Source organism: Seriola aureovittata, chromosome 16 (assembly GCF_021018895.1).
Source record: "Seriola aureovittata isolate HTS-2021-v1 ecotype China chromosome 16, ASM2101889v1, whole genome shotgun sequence".
NCBI classification, from domain to species: domain Eukaryota; kingdom Metazoa; phylum Chordata; class Actinopteri; order Carangiformes; family Carangidae; genus Seriola; species Seriola aureovittata.
In genome coordinates this window covers 16,350,330-16,376,125 of record NC_079379.1, presented here as the reverse complement: position 1 = coordinate 16,376,125, position 25,796 = coordinate 16,350,330, and the positions used below count along the sequence as shown (strand labels likewise).

The 25,796-nt window shown below is 42.3% G+C and overlaps 2 protein-coding genes across 4 annotated transcripts in view; one reads left to right on the top strand and one right to left on the bottom strand.

The window, feature by feature from the left end:
- Window positions 1-87: 87 nt before the first annotated feature.
- Window positions 88-21,912, bottom strand: LOC130183911 (4-galactosyl-N-acetylglucosaminide 3-alpha-L-fucosyltransferase 9-like). Of its 3 annotated transcripts, XM_056399645.1 has the most exons (4): window positions 21,784-21,912; window positions 4,874-5,067; window positions 2,751-2,852; window positions 88-1,661 (listed from the first exon to the last, which is right to left on the bottom strand). In XM_056399645.1, exon 4 carries the CDS (start codon window positions 1,659-1,661, stop codon window positions 567-569), a length of 1,095 nt encoding a protein of 364 aa, XP_056255620.1. In that variant the 5' UTR covers window positions 2,751-2,852; window positions 4,874-5,067; window positions 21,784-21,912; the 3' UTR covers window positions 88-566. The 3 variants fall into 3 exon arrangements, with proteins under 3 accessions (XP_056255620.1, XP_056255621.1, XP_056255619.1); XM_056399646.1 differs by lacking the exons at window positions 4,874-5,067; window positions 21,784-21,912 and adding an exon at window positions 2,993-3,301; XM_056399644.1 differs by lacking the exons at window positions 4,874-5,067; window positions 21,784-21,912 and having other exon boundaries at window positions 2,751-3,301.
- itgb8 (integrin, beta 8) overlaps window positions 21,297-25,796 on the top strand; it is a 27,358-nt gene continuing 22,858 nt past the window's right edge. Inside the window, exons 1-4 of the mRNA XM_056399642.1 lie at window positions 21,297-22,216; window positions 23,276-23,361; window positions 25,361-25,532; window positions 25,661-25,767. Coding sequence (XP_056255617.1) covers window positions 22,123-22,216; window positions 23,276-23,361; window positions 25,361-25,532; window positions 25,661-25,767 — 459 coding nt within the window. The 5' untranslated portion in view covers window positions 21,297-22,122. The remainder of the gene's footprint in view (window positions 22,217-23,275; window positions 23,362-25,360; window positions 25,533-25,660; window positions 25,768-25,796) is intronic.

Sequence of the window (25,796 nt, the reverse complement as noted above, 5' to 3'; positions counted from 1 at the left end):
GCAAAATCAGTCCTGAAAGGAGGTGTTGTAGTAGCTGCAGTGCATCTCCAACTTTCTACCAAATAGAAAATTTAACAAAGGCATAACCATATTTGAAAATTAGGTAACTTTATTATGATTTTATGAGGTTATACACAAAGCAAACTGGTTATATCTACAAAGTGAAACAAGTAAATACCTACAAGTCCCTTAACCTAGCCAAACAAATCATGTTACAAACCAGGATCTTTGCATCATCATCATCCATCTTCTAATCCTTTACCTCCACTGTTGGGTGTGGAAGGAAAAGGTATAGAAAGCAGGGGTGAGCCTTTGACATGACAAATGAATCAAAGCAAATACTGGTCACAAACAGCATCTTTGTCTCTGTCTCATCCCACCTGGTCTTACTGGATCATTGGAGCAATGCACAGACAACAAGTGAAAGGAAGACAGATGAAACCAGTGTCAGATGGATGTTTGCTTTCTACTGTAAATACCACAGTGTACTCGATGTAGAGCTAGCGCTTCACTTTGTTTTATTGTGCAAAAGCTGTACTCACAAAAAACCCCAAAAAACCTGCTTTTCATGACCAGTACCACCCATAAAGGTCATTGACTACATGGTAATCCCTGTTTTTTGACATGTAGTCACAGGCGAGGCAGATGGGCTGAATGAATTCATTTTGCATTGACAGAAGATGAGGAGTGGCTGTGTAGTGCTTTCTCCACTCAAAGTAACGTATGTATGCTTCACTATTTGTGTCCAAGTAGTTCAGAAACTCTGCCAGTGATTTAGGATCAGGGAAATCATTGATGTGAATGAAGGAATCAGAGGGAATGAACTGCTCGTAGTTTTCTCTTGGTGGACCCAAAACTACAGGGACCGTCCCTGCCACGAGGGGCCCGTTCACCTTCTCAGTGATGTAGTCTCTGTGGATTGAGTTCTCAAATGAGAGGTAAAACTTACAACTAGCAATGGTTGAGTAATAGTCCTCGTAACGTAACAATTTCCCTGAAAAAGCACCAAAGAGATGGATCTGGATGTGTTTGGACAGTTCACGGTAATAGTTCTCTCTCACAGCTGTTCCAGTAGCTGGATTGTTGTTACTGACAATCCAACACACCAGTTTGTCTTTCTTGGGCAGAACAAAGTCATCTTTCATCTCTGTTTTCCTGATTATCAGCTCATTCCTCACCGTGATGTCAGCATCTCGTCTGTAGCTCAGTGTTAAGTTGAACAGGTTGTCCAAACCTGGAATCTTCGCTGTGTTCGTAGGAGATTCCACATGGTACCAAATCCACTTCTGAAAAGTTGGACGTGGGTCCTTAGGCATGTTCTGCAAATGCCAGTTTATATCTCTATGGAAGAAAATGACTCCCTGTGCTTTACTGTACATGGATCTATTATCTGTCAGTTGGCAGCTATCAATGTTGAAGTGGGTAGAACAGGTCTTGAAATCAAACCTCACACCTAGAGGCCAGAACCACAGCAGGACTATGGGCTTCTCAGTGGGATCCATGGCTTCATAAGCGTCTTCATTCATTAATGCACAGGTAGATGATGGACAAACAGGGGATGGTAGCTCAAAATACAGAGAGAATGCAAGAACAGAGCCGATGAGGCCAAGAGCAGCAATTGTTGCTAAACACAAAGTTTTCCTGGAAGCTGCTGACATCATCTGTGGAAGCAGAAAAAGAAACTCATGTGATCTCTTTGATAACTGTGTCATGAATTGTAGCTCTACAACTGACCATTAGCTAAACCTAAAAAGGGACTGTCCAAGCTGTGAGTTTGTGTGCATTCACATCGACAATTATGGCATCATGCAGTGAACTATGATCACCTGGATAGTGTACTCAAAACAGGCAAAAACTTGACTGTGAAATACCGGACACCCGCCATCTTGGCTACGTAGTGGAACGGGAGTGACCACCACTGTATTTCAGACTCATGAAAATGGCAGCCGAGGAAGGAGGACACGGTGTCGTCACCGATAGGCACACACAATAAAGTAAAACATTCATTTTTTTCAAAGCAGCCGGCAGACATTTTGGTTTCGGGACAACCATGATCAAATGTTGCAATCGTGATTTCCGGTAGGTGCACAAAGGCTGTGTTTGATTTGAGGTATACTGTATTCACAGTATACCACATGTGAGAGTACTAATGGACATATCCACATTGAGACACACCCATAGACTATATAAAAAGAGTAAGAGAGATAAACTGTTAGCCTAGCATTGTTAGCAGAAGTATTGGGAATGGATTAAATGGATTATTTCTGATATGGAGCTAAAACACTTGTCTGGTCAGAGATTGGTTTCCTTTTAAAACACTCTTTTATAATGAAAACGTATTAGTGTGGACAAAGGCTGTGTTTAGTGAGTGGGGGAGAGCAGCAGCACGGTTGGTCGACCAATCAGCAGCCAGACAGAAATGTCATCAGCTGTTTTAATAAAATAAAAGTCTGATCATTTTTTTACTTCATACTCATGATTCTACGGCTAACAGACTCCGCTCTGCAATACAAGAACAATGATGTTTTTTCTACATGGTTAAGAACTTGGTGAGGATTCTAACTTTGCACTTTGACATGTTAGCAATTATGACAGTTATTTAACATCTACAAAGTCCTCTGAAGAAATAAAACAAGAACACACAAGCACTTTGTAATGCCTATAATTTAGTAAATCAACAGTACAGTCAATATTGTAATCACCTAGAGGAATTAAGATTATCATAACTAAATAGAAAATGCTGTTCTCACCTTTCCATGGAGTATAAAGGCTGGATGTCTCTCTCTGGTATTCTGGCAGGTTTCTGTCACTTGAAAACATGTGAATGCTGAAATATGGATGAGGCTAACGTCCTGAGTTCAACAAAAGAAACCAGTTTTAGTTGCTTACATTGCTTGACATGCATTTTTTAAATTTACATTTTAGACTTCCTCTATCATTTGGAATCACGATCAAGATGGTCCAGATAGTAGTGATCATGATCATAACTTACACACAAATCAACCAGTGGGAAACATAGCTGTCGTTTATCTCTGTCCTCACTTTTCCACCTGCATAAGCCACCCAACCGTACACACAAGCCCAAAAACAAACAACAGTCATCTCACAAAAGCTGGTAAAGGTCGCGGACCAGCATGAGTCAAACCAGGAAATGCATGCATGCAAATGAAAGGACACTTGGGAGAACATGTTTTCATGAACATATGGAAGTCAAATTTGTGTGTTGGGTGCGCGAATTACTTTGACTAGACTTGACTAGACTTTGAATAGCACACAGTAAACAATAAACACACTCTGCCTTTAAAATACTGCCTCTCCGGTGCTCTTTAATAGTCTCTGTGGTGAGCACACACCTTCTGAGACATGCTTTGGAGTCGTTGTAGAAAATATTATTGATTATGATGAATAATACATTATCTGAAATATTATGTATACTTCAGAAATGGGTAGTTTTAAATTTGATTTGAACATTTGATAGGTTGTTCCAACACGTTTTTTGTATTTGTCAGGGATGCAAACAATTAAATAAAATAATAATAATGTGGCAGATCATTTTCACGTTTAGTTTCCTTTATTTAACCAGGTATGTTCCTATTGAGATTCCAGATCTTCAAAAGAGACCTGGTCAAGACCACAGCTGCAATAACATAAATGTAAAAACATTATTCTAAGTAGGAGTAATTAGCTTGATAAATGTATCTAAATATGAAGGTATTTTGTAAGTATTTCACTGGTATTTACAGTTTTGTTTTGTTTTTTAAACCGGTAATATGTATCGCTCAATACTGACTTCACTTTTTCATTACACTTCACACACTTCAAAACCCGACATTATAAAAAAAAATGTATGTAAATCTTAAATTACATGTATAAAAGTTGTCACTGTATGACTAACTTTTTGGTGTTGTGATGTGGTATGTGAAATGTGTGCCGCTGATGGATAGCAAATGGTGTTGATACACCCATCTTTTTTATAGCATGCAATGAAAACTGGTTTGAGACAGATTACCGGCAGGACAGTGAGAATCTTCCAGTGAGGTATTTTATCTCTGTCTCCATTGAATGTAAAAAGATCGACAGATATGTATTGGAAAATGATAGCTCTCTTGTCCCTCACTGATGCCAATAGAATGATTTTCTATGGTCAACGTTTGTCTTTGTTATGCAGTCCATCCATAATTCAAATCCTGTGATTGGACAGAGCAGGAACAGTTGCCTATAGAGCACTTAACGTACATTTGTCTGGATTTTTCCATGTTGGAAAAATATATAAAAATGTTGATTATTTAATATGTCTGTTTTATGCAGCCTTAAATTACATCATTGCCCACAGCCCCAAGTCCTCCATGTTTTGGACAGCATTGTTTAAAGCTGAAAAGTTTCAAAAGAGAGGAACACTTTGCACATCTATTTAGTGGTGGGGGAGGTAGCAGGTAAGTAGGAGCATGATGAATGGATCCAAAAACCCTGCACACTGTTAAACAATTTATTTGCAATGTTTCAGTGTTTTTTTTTTGTCCCTGACAAACTATTTATTTCATTTGATGCATTTGAGGCGGTTAGCTTAGTTTAGCACAGAGACTCAAAACAGCTAGCTTGACCTTTCGACACTTTTGTAGGACTTATGATTAAACGCACAAGATGTAAAGTATTCATTAGTGAACTTTTGAGGTGGCACATATTGTTACCCTAGCGAGGCAAGCTGTTTCCAGACTTTATTCCAGCACAGCTTCTGTACATTCATAAAGACAGAGAAGAAAGCTGAAGTCTGTTGTGTTCATAAATGTGCAGATGGCAGAACAACATGGTCGTTTTCTGTCAATCTTTTAAACGTGACTTAATAAATGTACAATAAGAGGGGAACAGTACGCACCACAGTGTTATCAGTCTTCTTGAATAGGTGTACTTCTTTTCTGAACTTTAAGGGTGATGGCTGGGCTGAGCAGGAAAGACAGTATCTGTTGGCATGTCCTCATCCAGATGACTACGTGATGGAGGCAAAGAGGGCAGTTCCAAAACATGTCAGGCTCAATCCATCTACGTCAACTCTCACACTTTCTTCTGATACTGAGAGAAAAGTAGGGATAGATCGTTAGATAGAGAGATAGGAGATAAACTGATCATCCACTGTACTCGTACAGCACAATAGTCTTTCTCTCACAAGTAATGCAAGTACTATAATTGAGTTCTTACTTACGCTACCGTATTGATATGATAAATATAGTTACTAGTTATTTTGGAGATTAATTTTATATATACAAAACCTATGATCATCCTCTAGGAAAATAGATGAGAGTTGTAGACTGACTATATCGGTGACTGACTAGATGGAAGTTGCTGAACTGTATAAAATTACTGAATAAAAAACAGCATCATCTGAATAAAAATGAAAATTATATCTCCCGTCGATGTTATTAATACAAATAGTAAATAATACCGGAGCTAGGAACCCTGTGGAGGAAACTCAGATTTAACATCACCCACTTTTATACACTGCTTTCTGTGTGAGATAGGTTACCTGTGTTGAAGGTGAGATAAGAATGAGTCAAGATTACAATTTTTTGAATTCCTTGTTACAACTATACAGACCTTGGTTTTGGGCAAATGGGCATCTCTACTACACATAATTGGGTAATGGTCACTCATATCTAGTTGGAGGACACCACTATCAGCTTACTTGTGTGGATTGTTTGTTAGAATGATATGAATTAGTGTTGAAGGACTCTTAATGTTCATATGTAGGTTCAGAAATTAGATCCAGAAATGAAAATGTGGCATTTCTGTGACTCCAGGAAATTCAACAGGTGGATAAAGTCGTTCAATCCCACGTGGACCACAATTTGATCTAACCTTGGATGGTCCCATATAATCTCTGTGATTCTGCTGGAAATGTCCTCGACCCTCGCAACAGGAAAACAGTCCGTTTTTGCTATCGTCATCCTGATATTTCAGACTCTAGAGTCACCTTTGACCACAGTTGTGAGGTGCAGGTGCTCTGCCATGATGGCGGAGGTGGGGATGGTGGAATGGGATGTGGTGCAGGATGTGGTGGATTAACAGACACCCTGGGGTTACTTCACACAGCTGGACTAATTGCTGGAGTAATTACTGCCTGTGACTTTCAAAAAATAATTCAGTATATTTAACTGAACACACATTTGTGTACAAACATAAACACACATGCACACAGTTTTGAGATACAAAAAAAAACATGAACAGCAGCGTGCCACTTCAGTCAGTCATGTGAGAGGACCGTGTTACACACACATCATTAACTCACAGTATCAAATCCACACACACACACACACACACACACACACACACACACACACACACACACACACACACACACACACACACACACACACATGTGTTTGAGTTCAAGTTCTGTCCATCCAAAGGCTCCAGATGGTGTCCGGCCACGCCGCTTTTGGTTCCACTCCAAAATGGTTGGAGGGGAAATGGTAAACTTGTCATCCATTGCAGTCCTGAGCTCCAGATGTTGCCACACACACACACACACACACACACACACACACACACACACACACACACACACACACACACACACACATACACACACAAATACACTGTAACTGCTTCTTTGTCAAACAACAGTGTGGATTATTCATTGCTTATTTCCTGTTACACACTAAAAAAAACAGAAAAAAATATTTGCATCCTTTCTTTGGGCAGTAAGTGAGAGTAAGACAGGAGAGGTTTTTATTTCACCTCCTACTGATGACTTGGGGAAAATAAAGGAACCTGAGAGGATGGTGTGTATCAGCATGTGTGTGTGTATGGAGTATAGTTGGGTTGGCAGGAAAAGGAAGAAAAGGGATGGGATAATAGAAAAGTAATGAAGAAACCCTGGTGGAGGAATGGAAGGACGGCCGAGGACATGGATACAGCCAGGGCCGGCTTTAGACAAGGGGGAGCCTCAGGCAAGGTTTTCTTTGGGGACCCTCCTTACTTTGCCTGGAGCTGAGAACTGTGGAATAAAACTATAAACTATATATAACGATATATATTTATATAGAAAAGTGGTTTCCCATGTCATTTAGGTGGAACTGCCAGAATGACTGGAGGGCTTTTATCATGCTCTCAACTGCCCATGATAAAATCCTGTAAATACCCCAATAGAATATATGAGAAACGTGGCCAAATGTGACAAACAGTAAAAACAGATTCCAGTTTGATACTAAATCAATTGCAATGCTCCCAGATCAACAAGTGGCAGAACAGGAGCCACACAAAAAGTGGCATCACTGTGACTGTCTGATGAGAAACATCACATATCTATAGTGACAAAAATGGATCCAAAATATAATCTACGACTTGACATCATATCGTCCTTTAGCAGCTTGATTGATTGATTAAACTATTTATGCAGCACCTGTGCCAATCAATCACTAACTGACATGACTGACAGGGGGAGATGTTGATTGGCTTGATCTATCCATTTAGGGGGGCCTCCATGGTACTGGTTTAGAGCCACTGAGAAAAAATGTAGTCGCGTGTTCGGCATATACGGCGGGCAGTGGCTACAACGGAGGAATGAAGGAGAGAGGAGCTGAGGGATGAAAGAGGAGGGAGAGAGGAGGAGATGAAGAGAGATTATGCAATCAGTCAATAGATTCTTACTGGTGTGTTCTAAAATCAAGTCACCCTCTGGGACTCACAGCAAGCAGGCCCTTCATTCTCTATCAGTCTCTCTGTATTTTGCTCTTCCTCTGACTCTTCTTCTTTAAGCTATACAGTGTTAGCACACACCCCAGCTTGAATCTCCACCTTGCTGTTCTTTCACCTCTCGACTCAGAGCTGTACCGAACACCCCCCCCTGTCAGCTCCTGACAGGACGCCGAACTTGCTAAGCGTTCGATGAAACGTTGTTGGTCACAGAAGGTTAAAGGTCACACGGCTGGCTTGCTTAATCAGTGCCTCTGCTGAAAAAAAGGTGAACACAAAGGACCGACTTGCTTGTAAGGAAAGGTGATGCCAACCGCTGTCAGTGCATGTGTGTGTCTGTTTCCGAGTGTGTTGAGGAGAATAAAAGCAGGAGAAGTCGAGCATTTCGTCCCTCCGTTTTGAATGTGATGTGACGTGAGGTTTAATCACCTGTCGTCGAATGAAGCAGAGCAGTCATTTTGTGTTGCGAAACAAACATGTGTGTTTGTGTGCAATGAGTGTGAAAATATACAATTCTTCCAACCTCTTCACATGTTGCTGTAATCAGTGCCAGGAGACTGGTGGGGGAATGCCCTTGAACTCAGGACACAAAGCGCGCATGCACACACACACACACACACACACACACACACACACACACACACACACACACAGACTGAGTAAGAAAAAGTGGGTAAACAAATGGGATTTTTGTTGTTGCCAAAACTTAAGAACTTTTGCTGCTTGTTTCCTGTTAGTGACCAAAGACTTGGCAGAATGATACAGAAAGAAAAAGAGGCCGGAACAAGACAGAAACAGAAGCAGAGAGGGAGGTTAGCGGAAGGATATTTTGAGCAAAATAACACTAGAAACGTAGCAGAAGAAAAAGTTAAAACGGATATACAGAAATAAATAAATAAAGACAATACAGGAAATTAGATGATAGAGGAAAGCTTAGCGAGGCTTCCTCCTCACAGTTGTTTGTCAAACATAATTGTTCCCCATTTTGGGAAATGCACATTTTCAGTTTATTACAAAGAACTAGAGAAGTTTGTCTTATGTCTGTGCGTCGATGGAGCTGTAGTCAAGAGGTGGTTAGCTTAGCACAAAAACTGGAAGCAGGGGGACACAGCTAGTCTGACTCTCTCCAAAGTTCAAAAATCCACCTACAAGTGTTTCTAAGGCTTACCAATTAAAGGAATACTTTTGTATAGGTTTTGAACACTTTCTTGCCAAAAGTTAGATGAGATGATTGATAGAGAGTGGTATTAATGTTCTGTGAGGTTAGTCCCTAGAGCTAGTTCCAGAGAGCATGGAGACTGAAATGATTTATGCCCAAACATCCACATTCTGGGTCTTGTTTTCTTTGATATATGGTATATATAGCATATTGTGTGTATTGCCTGTGGATGCACAAACACTTATACACAGCAGCTCACAGTACACAGAGGCATGGATGTGGTCATTATAGCATAAATCAATGCAGTGTCTTTCATCATTGTTCTGTCCACTTACTAAGGTCATTAGTTGAAGAGAAAACCTGCTTGTTAACAGTCAAATATGTGTTAAAAAGTCAAAGGTGGAGCCTTAATGATGCAGCTGCACTTTGTGGGTTTTCTGCTGTGGTCGATACTCTTCTAACGGCACAGTACAGACAGTGCAGTAAGTGGAGGGTCACTGACAAAAAGGAAGTGAGATACATTTGTAAAGATAAACCAATTAAAGTATTTTGGCAACATTCTCTGAATGCTTTCGAAATGAGAAGGAAGTAGTAAATCTCTTATCTAAATCTTATAAGCTATGACGGTCTTGAAGGTGAGCTCCTACAATTTCACATTTCAAATTGTGTTTACAGACTTGAGTCAGTGTCAGTCGGGGCTGAAGACTGCAAAGAGGTGATCTTACCAGACCTCAGCAGTCTGCTCCTCACCTCTGCTTTGACATTGAAGCCATCTCAGTCGCTAATTTACACTCTCAGAGATCATCAGTTTGTGATATTTTATTTATTCCAGGATTTATTTAATGATGAAGTAAGTTTTTTATACACTCACAACCCCTCAGTCCCTGTCTAGTTCCACTTCAGTGAATGATTTCTTACATTTACCAGGATGCCAACAAAACAGAATGAAGTGAATATTTCACCTTTAGGGCCACTTGAATAAAAATGAAATATTCCCACAAACTGTCACTTTTATTGGAGTTCTGCAGCTCAGTTCCAACACCTCTTCACATTCATGTTTGCATAGATAATGTTTTTCAACTTCTAATCAAACCCTTAATCCTCAACAAGTAATGTGCTAAACATACTCAAAACTTCAACTGAATTTACTGAATTTACTTCCACTGTTTTTTTCATCACTGTTTCAATCCAGGTGCCTGGAGAATACATTAGTGCATGTAGAAATCTTAAAATTATTTTTTAAATTAGTTTTGTATTGTGTGTGTGCGCGCGTGTGTGAGCGTGTGTGTGCATGAGCATGTGTGATGAGTAATGAAAGTAAATGGAAATCCAGACAGCTGCAATGTGCTATTACTTTCGCAGATATTCTTGGGGGAGACATATTGATCAAGAGGCCAGTTGATTAGGAGGATTCATTTTCTTGGTGTCTGCGTGTGTTTTCGTATGCGCTGTAGTTGGGTATTCTTTTAGCCAACCCGTGGTGTCTGTATGAGCTCTGTTTTGAAAGTCCATCTGTGCAATATCTCCATGTGATTTTAAATAATGATGCGTTGGAAAAAGTCATCTTCCATTCTGTTAAAATGTTAACACCAGGGATGGATACACAGTTTTATAAACAACACCAAAATGCTCTAAGTTGTTCCAAATTCTCAAAGAAGGAGTGTTGGTTCCCATATGCTGCATTTTGTGTTGACAAAATATCCAAACTATTTCCTGTATTTCCTAAGTTGTATCTCTCAGCATTTCAGCATCATCTGCTGTGTGGGCAGCAGCCCTGCCAAATAAACAAGGCTCTTATTAACTATTAAACACTTCACAACACACACACACACACACACACACACACACACAGTAACACAAAGATGCACAATTGAAAGTACATTCGAAGAGTGTGTGTGAGAGTCCCAGTGCAGAGTCAGTGGCCTCTTTTTCCTTCAGTCACAGTGAAATTGGACCTCTCTCTCTCCATCCTCTGTAAGGAGGTTGTACACTTAAACACCAGCCAGCCCATGTCCCTCTTGGCCTCTAATGGATAGACGGATGAATGACTTAGTAAGCAGAGTGTGAGCCAACCTGATTCAGCTCCACTATAGACGGTGGAGACCTTGAAACATTTTCTCACTAGTGTGTAATGTATGATCATGTAAGCAGGTACATGAACTATCTTTTAAATAAATTAAGTTCAAGATACTGAATCTCTGTAAGCTGCGAAAATCCTGCACTCTGACCTTTAACCTGCATCTGTTAAAGTCAGAAAAACTATAATCACATTTTCATCTGAGGCAAAAATGCACCTCCACCTCTCCCTGTTCCAGTTTTCTTCTCAAACCTTTTTTCATCTGTCAGCACTGAAACAAGACCAGACTGTGAGACCTATTTCTCCTTAATTACTGTTTATCTGTTTACAATGGTGCACCACAAGAGGGCCCTGTTACACAGTGAGATCCTGTCAATATCCACAATAAGAAAACTCTATTGATAAACAGCAGCTTTAAGATGAGGATGTAGTGCAGGGAAAACTTACCTTAAAACAATGTATGTGTTGTTTTAAGACATGAAATGCGGGACTGTATTTATTGTGTTATTTTTACATACCTACTTTTTTTCAAATTGTACTTTTAGTACAACTCCATTTAGATGATAACACTTTTACTTAGAATGGGAGCTGCAGGAAATTGTAGGACTTGAAATGAAGTCGTTTTATATTGTCAAATTTGTATCTAGATGATTTATTTACACACTCACCATGACTTGTGTGCAAATGAAGCCAAATAAGACAAAACTGGGATCACATTTGTACAGTATGAGACAGATTGAAGGCTGACTTTGTCTTGAGTGTGTTCGTCCGCTCTGAAGGTGAAAAGTTTGCCTCAATGTTTTCATTCTCCACCTCTCTGCCGGCCAAGCCCTGACCACAGGAGCAGCCCACTGAATGACACAGAAACTCCCTGCTTTCCCAAAGCACGTCAGTCCAAAGTCCAGCAGCTGTGCGTGTTTGTGTGTATGTGTTTATAGGAGTGAAGGAGGGGCTGTGTCAATATACACACATTAGCTGACTCCCCCAAGTGTACTGCAAAACATCAAAGGTTGATATTCATACCAATACTTGCAGCAGTTTGTTTTCATAAAAACAGTCCTCCCTCTCTTCCTCTCTCACAGACTTCTTTGGTATTTGTAGGTCTGAGGGAAATCAGAGAACTGCTGCATCATGAGTACTTCCGTTTATGGATGACATATTCATGGATGACGCACAGGAAGGGGGAGGGACACACAGAAACACACATAACCTAACACCATTCAGCCTGCTTGGACATGCATTTATGCTTGACACACACACTCACCCACACACAGTTGTAGAGGTGATGTAATACCTTCCATGAGTTGCTGGTTTCCCAGAGTGAATAAGTGAGTGTTTCAGGCCCCAGCACGAACAGTAGATACAGTGTAACAAAAAAAACTATTTACACCACTTCCAGTACTCCCTATATGCTATACACCCAGTAGTCTGAGTCATCAGATCCACCCCTCTTACCTGAATGCTTGATCAGTTCAATCTCTTAATCTCACACATGATATTGACTCCTGTTACACTTCTGTGATCAAAGATTTTTTTTCTTTCTCGTTACCTTCAAGCACAGATGTATGTATGAGATCCCTATATGATGCATGCTTTTGTTCTTATGTTGTTCACACAGTGATTTCACCATGAAAGTTTTTTCTCTTTGCTTCCACCACACTAGTGAACTAGTGTTTTTTTCTCCCTTAGTATACTCCAGTATATACAAGTCCACTAAATGTGTGGAGTATTTCAAGTTCTCCAGTATTTGGTGTTGCACACGATTCAGGCCACAGATGCTCGTATCAAGTGGAAATAAATAATATGCATTATCATCCTTTGAAATCATAAGGCCACGTAAAACAGATCAATTATGAAATCAACAAGTGTTTTTACTGAATATATTGTGATAATTGTGTTGATGCTACATGTGTCCTTTTAAAGTAAATAAACTAAACTATACTAATTCATATTTTAATTCACTTATTGGTTAAATGTATCACAACAGTAGCAGTAGTCTCTTCGGCAGTCTTTGGCGTTCAAGCTGCAGTTTGGTATACAGAATAATACGGGTTGAGAGCAGCGAGTCTGTGTGAGAGCTGGTACCAAGTATAGTCGTACTCGTACTCGTGTCTCCCGCTCATCCGGATCCGGGTCACGGGGCCAGCAGCCTCAGCAAAGAGGTCCAGACAGTCCTCTCCCCAGCCACTTCCACCAGATATAATCCCTCCCCAGGGAGGCGTCCGGGAGGCATCCTCACCAGATGCCCGAACCACCTCAACTGGCCCCTCTCGACATGGCGGAGCAGCGGTTCTATACCGAGTCCCCCGAAAACCACATTGCTCCTCCTCGATCTGAGATTCGACTACCGACCGGACCCTCTTTTCCAGTACCCTGGCATAGACCTTACCGGGGAGGCTGAGGAATATAATTCCACAGTAGTTGGAACACACCCTCTGGTCACCCCTCTTAAAGATGGGGACCACCACCCTGGTTTGCCACTCCAGAGGCACTGCCCCCGATGTCCATGCAATGTTGCTGAGGCATGTCAACCAAGACTGTCCTACAACATCCAGAGCCTTGAGATACCCAGGGTGGATCTCATCAACCCCTGGGGCTCCGCCACCGCGCAGTTGTTTCACTACCTCGGCGACTTCTGCCCCGGAGATAAGATCATCCATCCCCAGGTCTCTTGACTCTGTTTCCTCCACGGAATACGTGTTGGTGGGATTGAGGAGCTCCTCAAAGTATTCCTTCCACTGTCCGACTATATCCTCAGTTGGCGTTAGCAGCTCCCCGCACCCACTGTAAACAGTGTGAGCGTGTTGCCACTGTGTGTTGAGGTGAGGCCGACTTTATCTAGCCGGTACCGTTCCACCTCTCCCACAAGCTCCCGCTCCTTCCCCGTCACTCCTCCTTGAACCGTCACCTTACCGTGGTGGAGGAGTTTGAGAGCCCTAATGACCCTAAGAGCTATGTTGTCGGGGGCATTTTGCCCTTGGTAGGGTCTCCCATGGCAGATTGGTTCTAGGTGAAGGACCAGATGAAGAATGGTTCAGAAGATCCCAATGAGTAAAACGATCAAGAATCTGTGTACCCGACCTGGAGGGATACCGGGGCCCCGCCCTGGAGCCAGGCCTGGGGTTGGGGCCCGTGGGCGAACGCCTGGTGGCCGGGCCTTAGCCCATGGGGCCTGGCCAGCTACATGGGTTCATCTCCCAGTGGGCCCACCACCTGCAGGAAGAGTCAGCGGGGTCCGGTGCAATGTGGATTGGGCAGCAGACCAAGGCGGGAGCCTTGGCGGTCCGATCCTCGGTTACGGAAGCCAAGTATAGTCAAGTCAAGTATATGGGTTTGTAGTAACGAGCCCACACAATTACAGTAAGCTCTGAGGACCAAACGTGCCAGTCAGTACTCAAGTGAGTATTTCCACTTACACGACTGGCAGTTAGTTTGGCAACATATTAAAGTAAGCAAATATGTTGTCAAAATGGTGAAGATGTTTTCTTCATTTGCTTCTGTTATGTCAGTTTGCATGTGTTTTCTTAAGCTGCAGTTTCTCGAGCTTTTGTTGCAGTGCCACAGTTGGTCACTGGGTCAAATCAGCAGCAAAGCTCATTTGGTACCAATTATGTTACAAACGTCCAGTTATGTTATGAGTGGTTTCTTTTGCGGATATTGACGATTGGGTCTCAAACTCAATGCTGTAGTTTACTAATGTTAAAATGACACAGATAGTATCTTTAAAGTCATGGCCAAGGTGATAACCATCAGTGTTTATAATGTGTTCCGATCAATTACCAAATTAAAATCTGAGACAACTCCAAATGAGTGTAAATGAAGCATAATATCAACACAAAGAATATCACCATATGATCAATTCATTATCAGTTCATGAAGAATACCAACTAAACCAAAGTAAACCACTACACGCTCTGAGCAGGCTTAGGCTGCGATTGAGACACTCTTAACTTGCGAACTTGCAGCTCTCTGCTAACTATGCAGCCTGACCTGATCTTTTTTTTTTTAATTAGCTGCATCGTTAAAAACTAGCTCAGCAACTTATTTACTAATTCGCTCAAAATATAAAACTCTATAAGTACCTTATCTTTCTTGATACTGCTTTATTGTTTACAGAACTGACTGTCCATTGTGTCAGCTGTTTACAGTGTGATTTCACTTGCTGGGAGGGGAGGAGGAAAACTGCTGGGAAGTGAAGCAGAAAACTGAGGGAGTTTAAAATTTGAGGGAGTTTCCCAGTCAGTGATAGTGCTTTCATACTACTACCTTTTTTTGGGGGCTTTTTATGCCTTTATTCGACAGGACAGTAGAGAGACAGGAAATGGGGGAATGACATGCAGCAACGGTCGTACGATGCGGGACTCGAGCCGGGGCCGACTGCAGCGAGGACTGTAGCCCCTACACATGGGGCGTCTGCTTAGACCACTACGCCACACGACGCCCCCATACTACTACCTTTGATATCTGTTCATCGGATAAGATTGGTTCATTGTAGATAATTTTTAGCTTCAGTGGCAGTGAGCAGAGATCCTTTGCCCAATACCATTTTGAAGCCACAGAAATGTTCCTTTGTTTTACTCCTTGGCTGTCACTGCTCTATAAGTGTTTGTCTTTGTTTCTTCTTTTGTAGGTCAAATTGCTGCCTCTAAGGTAGAACATGATCTCTAGCCATATAATACTGCCTGCAACATGGTGGTTAGACTCTTTTGTCCTGACCTTTGCCTGACAGGAAATATAGGGGTATCCCAGAACAGTAGAAGCTTTAGTGAGATATAAAGCGTCCTTTGTGTCCCTTTAATTAATTCAAATAAAATGTCAAACAGGACTGGATTTTTTTTTTTTTTTTTACACTTTTTACATCATTTTGCAAGTTGTCTAAATTAGCCCATGCTGGTGTATTTTTGCACTGCTAATCTGTTAGATCCAACTTGGGAATACAACCTGTGACTCCCTAACCCTGACTGGAAACTGAGACAACGTCAACACTGAGGCATCAGTCACCTGCTTTGCTGCAGTGGGGCTTTGTCTGGAGTGAAACAGAAAATGGCTGTATTACCTTTTCCTTGCTGGGTCACATTACAGCACACTGCCAAACAGTTGTGTCAGGGAAATCCAACCTGGGTGGAGATTCAGAGGAACTGGTGGTGGGTGTGGGTGTGTATGTGTGGACTGGACGGCAAATGCAACCACAGGATGGCCTATCGTTGTTACTCCTCCCTGCATCAACCCAGCACTCCGAAATGTGTTATTCCCTCGAATATAGACACTGTGGCTGAAAGTCCTTGAGACCAGAGACCTCTCTCCCTCCCTCTTTCCCTTTCTTTCGCATGGTGAGGCTGGTACTGAGCCAGAGAGCAGCCCTGTTGGCCTTCAGAGAATTACAGTTGGAGAGTGCACAGCTACTGGCACCCAGGATGTGGCTGAGAGAATCAGGGACTCTCCGAGACTCCCTGATAAGTGGAAATGGGCATGATGACGGGAATAGATAACTAAGCCACCCCAGGGGCAGTCTTATTGCATTTCACTTTCATGTTTCAAGATAAAAATGAGTGTGTGTTTATGCCCACAGGATTGCACTAACAGGTGTTCATCCTTCATGGTTTCACTTAGAGGATGCAGGATAACAGTGTTTAAACGCGCTATTTGTAAGTTTTGCTATCACTACATAGCCAACATTAGAATTAACAGCTGTTTACTTTCCAGTCTAGAAGAGACATTGAAAGTTAAGCATCAAACTTCATTCCTTTACTCGCCAAGAGCTGTCTGCAGCGGTGGAAAGCAACGCCCATGTTAACTCTGGTCTCTATCATGTCTTTTCTTCTACTGAAGTTAGCACACTGCAGCCTTCAATCTGCCCTGAAGGCATGGTGGTGCTCAGAGGGCATATTATAACCTTGCGTATTATAACCTTGTCAAGTGACAATCACCACAATCTGTTCCCTGCAAGAAGCCACGTTCTGTGGCAGAGAAAACGTACAAATAGTCCCTTTAAAGGGAAATTATGTTTTTTTCTTTCTTTCTTTCTTTCTTTCTTTCTTTCTTTCTTTCTTTCTTTCTTTCTTTCTTTCTTTCTGTCTTTCTTTCTTTTTTTAACTTTTTATATTATCTTGGTACCTCAAGTATTTTTAAACAGTAAGTTTGGTGATATTCTATATTTTTCTTATTGTCATCAAATAGTCAATTGTTCCTACTAATCAACATTGTCTGTGTAGCCAAAGGAAGCTCACGAGAATGGCTCATTTGTCATGAATCACATAACATAAGAATGATACTTCAGTCACATAACAGGTGGTTGTATGTTGGGGGAGACGTGAACATCCTCCCTGACCTTTCTGTAGCTCAGGGTATACCATCAGAGAGAGTAAGGCTGTGAGCGGTTTAAAGTAAGTGCAGACCCTTTTCGACTTGAAAACTCTGGCTATAGGTCTTCTGTCACCTCATCCATATTAAAGGAGTTGCAGATTAGGGGCTGGTGACAACTGAACCATATTAGTGAGGTCGGGAGATGTTGTTTATACCAGATCCTAAAAACAACTGACTCATTTGGGAGAATTAGTTTTGTAATCGCTGCAGTTGAATTTCCTCAGGACTATGAGGCAGTAAAAAGCAGAAAAACATGGGTCAGTGTGGTCTAGAAGTATCTGATGTGCGCTGATAGTCATGCTAGTGGTTGACTGAAGCGTAGGTGGCTGCAAGTGTCTGTGCGTGTATGCATTGACCACATGGCCACTGATGTAAATGTAAGTAAATGTCATTGTCATGGTAAGAACCACGGAGTTTCCTTGGTTATGTGCAGGGGGTAGCAAACGCATGTTTTTTCAAATCCAACTATCTGCTATCATTCCAACCATAAAACTGCACAGGAAATAAATTAAACCTGTTTTGCTCCCACTCTGCGATATACTGTACATCTCAATTCAAACACTTTAAAGTTATACTGCCACACACAAAACAATGGTCTGTGAGTGCACCACTTCCAGTTTCCAAGTACCTCATAATGTCAGAGAGTGCTAGAAATGAAATTCATAGGTAAAACATCAACCATAGTGCAAGAATAAGTAACAGGGTTTATGGGTATTGTTGTCTCTGTATGAAAAAACACTTGTGGAAACAGCACAACTGAGAAAAGAGGGTTTTTTTTATGTGATTTAATCAAAGTATCTGTGACATTTTATGTAGATATTTTGAGATGCTGCTCAAAAAGAAATCGCATCATACTGTAGGGGGATATTTATTGTGGTTCTGATGCTCTCAAAGCCACTACTGCTGCTATAATAACTGAAAGCTTTTCATTACCTGGGTCAGTGCCCAGTGGTCTTATAAGTTTTAGTATCAGTGAATATTGAAGATTTTCTGGCTGCAATCAAAGAGGTAACATAGAATCACAATGAATTGTTGTTAATTATCAAACATTACTGTAAAGCTGTCACATTTTAAGGTCGATAAACAGCTTAGCATAAATGTGGTAGTAATCAATGCTTTCATTGTCTATGTACTGTAGTTACAAAGAACCTCATTATATCTTCAAGACCTCTTTGCTAAAGCAGCACATTGTACTATTTTCTACATTCGTTCTCCGTGTTAATGTTTTTCTGTAGACTCACCATTCTGCACTGACGGTCAAGAAATACATTATTCATGAAGAGCAGATGCACATTTATTTCCCAAAAGACAAATAAATCGAGCAGCCGCACAACAAAAGTAAATAGCACAAATCTCACTTGTGCTGAGAAACTCCACTGTTGTTGATTTCTCCACCAAAACATAAAAGCCACAGCTAAACATAAGGAAGTCAAGTTTGTGGAGGGGTGAGTGAGTAACAAGCCAACAACGAATTGATCCGACAAATAAGGTTTGCCCTGTCTAAAGCCTGACAAAGCTTATGCTCGATCTTCATTGCTGTCCAACATACACGTCATGTAATCACATGGTTGCACTGGCAGACATGTTCTTCTTTATTTTTTAGTCAATCTCGCATACACCAACCTCAGTAAATGTACTATTTGCTTTCTCCTGTTTGAGAAAAGTTTGTGCCAAACTCGGTAAGACTTGGGGCTGAGAGCCATAGCTTTTGGAAAGCACTGAAAGACCACTAAAGCAGTGTTGGCTTTAGTCTTTGAAATACTTTGGATATCACATAGAATTGCTGTTTATCTCAAGGTGACATTTTCCTTAATGAAAAAATAGACCACATCTGTAAAACACAGAGTGTTCACATACAGTTTATGAAAGCATTATTTGTAGAATGTGGATCAAAACCGGATTAGCACTTCACCAGTCAAACAACTGAGATCTATTTCACACAACAACTATAAGATTGTTCCCTTGGTGACATTCAAAATAGTGAAGTGGTGACAATAGAAACACGAAGGCTCTGACCAGATAATGTGTCTGACAACTGTTTATTATTATCACCTCAGAAATTTCAGTTCTACGTTGAGTTTCCATGGAGGGGGTTCTTTGACTCTTTGAAACACATAAATACTCACATGTGCAAGAACAGGAACACGGAAAGCTTCCTCTGTACTATTTTTAGACTTTCATGTTGTCACAAAGAGAAATGTAACCGTCTGCGGGGAGACGCTGAATAATAGCAGAAGCCAAATATAAATCACTACTGCTTCGTTCTTGATTCGTGATGTACACTTTTGAAAGAAACGGAAATTTAACATTAACTTCCACTCGATTTGAAAACAAAAAAGACTATACAGTCCGTGTGTGTGTGTGTATGGAAATGTGTGGTATGTATAAAAAATTGTCAAGTAGGTGTAGGGTTGTGATAATACTCTGATAAGGGGGAATTCAGTTCACTAAATGCCAAACGTATGAGAGGGGAATTCAGATTGCTGTGTTTATAACAGAAATATGATCAAATGTATTCTTTAAAGCGAGTAAATGCTAAAGGTTTTATAATTGTGCGACTGTTTGGCTCCAGCCTACACTAAATGAGACAAAACGCAGACATTCAGACAAAGAAAGGAAAAATTTCCCCGGTACCAGATTACTCCAAATATCTTACTGCTTTGTGATTCTGTGGTGGCTGCTTTGGTTTTGTTCATGGAAAATCCCCGTTTGGGTCCCATCTCACCTTTGACCCATACTTTGTCCTCACATCAGCTTAGACAAAGAATGAGTGAATGAAAGGAGAATGTGTGAAAAATTTCAGCGAGATGAGTCGACTTTGAATGTTCAGAAGGAAAGTTGGGAAGGTGTTTGAGGGAAAGTGATAGTTCAGTAGGGGACAGGAACTAGGATGGTGTGTGTGTGTGTGTGTGTGTGTGTGTGTGTGTGTGGTTGGAGAGTGATGCGACCAGACCAGCGTGATGGAAAGCCCAGCAGACTGCTAACACAAACACACTGTTGGGAGAGAAAGAGAAAAGAGGGTCAAGGGCAGGGAGGTTAGAAAGGTGGGTGGAGGAATGATAAGAGAAGAAGAGTGTTTTGTGTCAGCTTTACGAGTATGACACCTGTCATTGAGATGCTGATGTTGACCAGTATTGACAAGCCTGAGGGAGTGTTTACACTGGAGTCCATTATCAAGTTTACTCAGCAGGCAACAGATCCATATTTTGTACTCCAGACCCCCCTCCTGCTCTCCTCAGCCCCTAGAGGTGAGACTTGGCCTGGGTGGAGAGGGTCTATGGAATCTGGATTTTGGAGCTGTTTCACACACTTAGAAAACAGTGTGGTGTGTGTTTGCTTCATTACCATAATTGAGAGTGACTGCTAAAGGGGCATGGATGGGGAGGTGTTGGCACCGCCAACCCCCCTCGCCCCCCCAAAAAATTCCCTTTTGACAAATTATGTGAATGAATGAGAGGAGAGGCGTAGCTGGCCTGGCTCCAGGGTCCTGATGAGGTCAAACAGAGTAGATAAGGGATTTGTGTGAATGTGTGTACTGGGTGAGCTTACCGCTGTGCAGTGGTTCTGACTGCTGGCACTTTCACAATCACAGTTTAGGCTACGTGCCAAGCAAAACATGTCTGTTTTATCTGGTAAGACCTCTACCGAAGAGACAAGCGCCCAATCATGCCAAAGATGGTAGACTATTGTGCCTATTGTCCTTGCTTTGTCTCTTTTTTCCTCCGGCTTAAAATGTTGAGTTGTTTAGTAAGTCTTTGGCTCCTGCTCAGCGGAGCAGCCGGCGAGGCGAGGTTACTCCATGTCATTGGAATCTGTGCACAATGGACCCAAATCCCCCTCCTCCTCATCCTCCTTTAGCACCAGCTTGTGAACCCCTCTGCAAGAGGTCCAACCCCCTCTTCTCCTTTACCCCATCATCCATCCACACGCTGTTTTGGGACGACCCCCCCCCCCCCTACATACACACACACACATACACACACACACACACACACACACACACACACACACACACACACACACACACACACACACACAGGAGCTCTCAGTGCTATTAAACGGCTCCCTGAAGAAGCAATATAAACATCAGTCTTCAATTCAAGGCCATGGTTCAGTTGGAATGCACCCCACCACAACTCCTCGTAGTAAGCACTTCTTTATGTCTCTCTTCCTCTCTCTCTCCTTATTTGTCTCTCTTCCCTCCCTCTTTAACTCACACTCGTTCGCTCCCTCTCTGATACAGCGTCGTTGCCATGGCACCGCCTGCCTGAGTCAGTACAGCGGTTAAAACACGGTCACTCTCCTGCTTTTGGTGTGGGACGTTCAGTCAGCATGTTGGCGCGCACCGGCTGAACGCAGCGCTGGTTAGTGTAGGCTACTCATATGTGTGCGTGTGTGTGTGTGTAGCTCAGCTGCGCTCTGTCCCGGAATGAGACTTCACCATCAGCTGTGAGACTAGGTCCATCGTGGAAGCACGCGGGGACACGTCGCTCACCTGCGGCTGGATGGAAATAGATGGAGGGGCTCGCGCCGCAGCCGCTGTTGACGCTGCACTCTACCGACTGCTTCACCTCCTCTCCTGGTCCACGGGGGAGCGCGCTTGTAAGCTGATTTGACCCGGGGATGTGAATACCTCTCCGGGATTAGAAGGTTATTGGGTGAAAGACAATGCCCCGCGGCTCGGTACGGCACTCCCGGCTATTGTTCGTGCGGCGGCAGACGCACGGTACCAGGTCTCCCCCCGTTCATCTCCAGTAGCTGAAGCCTACAGCCTCTGCTCCTGCGCCTCCTTGCTGCTTCGCTCCGGTCACCCTCCCGGTGTGGATAGGATAATATGACTTCCTGGCTCCGCACATACAGCAGCGTCCCTCTGTGTGTCCTGCTCTGCTGCGTGGTGGTCGCTGTCTGCGCAGAAGCTTCCAGTGCCGGTGAGTAGAGGCTCATTATGGCCAATTACATCATATCCCAGCAATTAGCCTGCGTTTTGTATCATGTCAAGCCATCACTGCGCAACATCAGCTCCCATCCCGCATCATCTGTGCTCTCTGCAGGGAGTCGATGGTTGCTCCAAATGCTTAAATGCCCTGTTTTTTTAAAAGGAGCCTTTTTAAGAGCATTTTAAGATTATATTTCCACAACATCACATGTTTTAGGGAGAGTGTGAACATTTGAACACAAGGCTTATAAGTTGTCTTATTAAACAGTAAGACACAAATTATGTTTAAAGGGAAGCCGCTGAACCTTCTGCAGTCTAGTCAACATCAACCTCTTGTTTCAGCATGTATTGATTTGTTATAAATAGAAGTTAAATGCTTCACCTATTCAGGAGTTTGCCAGAGGCCAGCAGTGCTAATTGGGTCACAGCTGCTTGTTAGTGATGCTAGGACCTGCAGCCTTTCTCTGTCCTACATTCCAGCTCTGTATCTCAGTGAAGTGGCTCTGGAAAATTGGATTTCAGCAGATAATTCACTTCAATGAATCATTCATCCCACTACTTTAAGCCTCAGGTCCATTTTGTGCCCTTTGTCACCTCGTAAGAATTTTCAGTCTACATCTCAATCTTGCTAATGTTGTGGAAAAGCATCTTGCACCATGACAGATTTGTGGCAGATTTTGCCACTTCGTTAATAGCCTACATGCGTTCGTATGTAGCCTTCACTGATTGACTCATGATTAGATGCCCTCTGTGTGTGTGCCTGCATGACTGCGTGTGGGTGGGGGAAATGATCCATTGCACCACTCCAACAACTCAAGCACCTGTTCCCACACTCCCAGACGTTTTCCCACTACATGACTGTTCTGAATAGCCTCCTATGAGATGCTAAGTGGTGCTTCGATGATCAAAAGTGTTTATGAGATCTCTTAATATCCAGAGGGGCCTCTGCTGCATGGTTAATGAGTGTTGACACACACACTCTTTTATATGCTAATGACACATTTCTCTCTTCTCTTCTCCTCTCTGCTCTTCCTCCTTCCCCCGTCCGCAGGTAACAGTGCGTGTCGGTCTACCAGTATCACTTCTTGCACAGAGTGTCTCAGTCGTGGACCACAGTGTGCCTGGTGCTTCAAGGAGGTAGGGCAGTGTATAAAAAGTGTGTGTTTGTGTGTGTGTGGTAGAGTGAGAGAAAAATGCGGCCAGCAGCGTTCAACAGATGACACACATCAAAGCTTTCACGGCGTCCGCAGATGGGAATATAATGTGTATGTTAGAGCTCAGTGCCCGGCCCTATGACCTGTGTGAGGGCGTCTGTGTGTGTGTGTGTATGTGTGTGTGTGTGTGTGTGTGAATATTTCCGCCTGTGTTGGTCTGTATCTGTCTTTGCTTTCTGGGTGTCAGACTGTCTCGTAAAGAGCCCATCCTGAATTAGCTTTGAGAAGCTGTAAACCCTCCCAGACACACACACACAAACACACACACACACACACACACACACACACACATACACATACACACAGACACACACATACACACACACACACATGTGTGTGTTTACAGACTTCAGGTGCTTTCCCACCCTGTGAACCCTAACCTTATCTGACATCATTAAGCGGGGCCCTGCTCACTTGTGTGTGAAAGCATTCAAACCTCTCCACCTCTCTAACCTCCTACACACACTCACACACACAAACTAACAGGGCCATCCACTCTGTTTCTCAAGCAAGTACAGAGCTTATCAGTGTGTACGTTCACATCCTGACACTTTCATTTAATGCCAGGAGAAGAGGGAAAACTGTGTGAGGGAAGTCCCAGGAAGTCTCTGTGAAACTTTCTGAAATTCGGAGTAGTTGCAGGACAAATTATAGCCAAGGGCGCAGCCATAAATACACCGAAGTCATTCGAGCTTTCAGGTTCAGCCTGTGGTTGCATATTCAGCTACATGTTCAGCTCTTACTGTGGCTGCTTTGCTCCTGTGCTATTTTTAGTCCTTATCTGTGTGATCTTGTTGGTCATGTCACACTCTTTAAATGGACTCATACCAATCAGGCCCATGACACTTTGTAAATACACAGATTTAATGGTCTACTTTTATGTTTCTGGTCAATTCCAGTGTATTTGTGAGTGTTTCTCAGACTGAAGTGCCAAAGGTCGATAATCCACTCTAAAGCTGCAAAGCATGACATTTTTGTGCTGTATTGTTTGAGCTGCTGGCTATTGGGCAGTGGAGAGGTTATCTACAATGTATCAAGATTCATTCAACACAGTGCTGATCAAATAATATACTACTGTGCTAAATAAAAAAGAGCTAAGTGGACGATGCGATGCCATCTCTGTCTGTCAGATCTCCCACTTGGATTGAACTTCCCTCTCCTCAGTGATCAGATACACAGAGAGCAGATGAGGACATGGATGAGTAAACACAAACAGGACAATTCATCCTGATATTTTTAACTAATGAGTGACTTCACATAATAAAACTATAATGGCTCTTTGATCGTTGCAAATCAATGCAAACATCATAGAAATGACAGAAATGAAAAATGAAACCAAAGTGAGTAAATGTGAAACCAGTTTCGATTTCCAATGTTTTCGTGTGTGAAACGAACCAGTGGTTTAGCACTCGGTACAGACACCAAAGATCACACAGTCAAACCAGTGGGTGAAAGAATATATCCATTACTGGAACAGTACAGGGATGTTTACCCTGCTTCAAATAGTGGTCAACCAAATATTATTATTGTACAAATGGAGACATTTAAATCTGCATAAACCCAAAAACACAGAGGAGATTTGACAGATTTAGATGGTCACATATTTCTCAGCATCAGTGGCCCTGACTTATGAGAGTTCATGGGACAATGTGGCATTCAACTTGACCTACTTTGTTTTCTTGTTACTGGTTCTCACTCCTGAGACACGATTACTTTGATAACATCTCAAAAGACGCATTATGTGAATCATCTTCACAACTGTCTGTCTGCTATTTTGCTCCATGTCTGGCTTGCTAATTTCTCTTGTGTTGCTTTCTATCATTTGCATGATTTTGTAAATACAAAATTGAAAAAGTGCAAATAAAATATACTAAAGGAGATATTGCTGTTTCCCCCTCTTGACCTTGTGTGACCTTTTATAGGACTTTCAGGATGGGTTGTGGCCTGGCCAGCGCTGCGACCTGTCTGTGAACCTGCTCAGAAGAGGCTGTGGACTGGAGTTCATGGAGCAGACAGAGATCAAGGTGGAGGTCAACGCCACCATCAGCAACACACAAGTGTCCCCAGGAGACATCAGTATCACCCTCAGACCAGGTGAGGACGACTGACAAATTTATGTTTTTGCCTCAAATATGACTGGATCTCCAATTTGCACCACATTTTCTTAAAGCTGCAGAGGTAAAACTTAAAGTTAACTGTTCAGTGTGTGTGTGTGTTCCTAGGTGCAGAGGCCAGTGTCATAGTGGCTGTGAAGCAGCTGGAGCGTTACCCTGTGGATCTGTACTACCTGGTGGATGTATCGGCTTCTATGCAGGAAAACCTGGATCATGTACGTGTTAAAACACTCAGCCATCACTG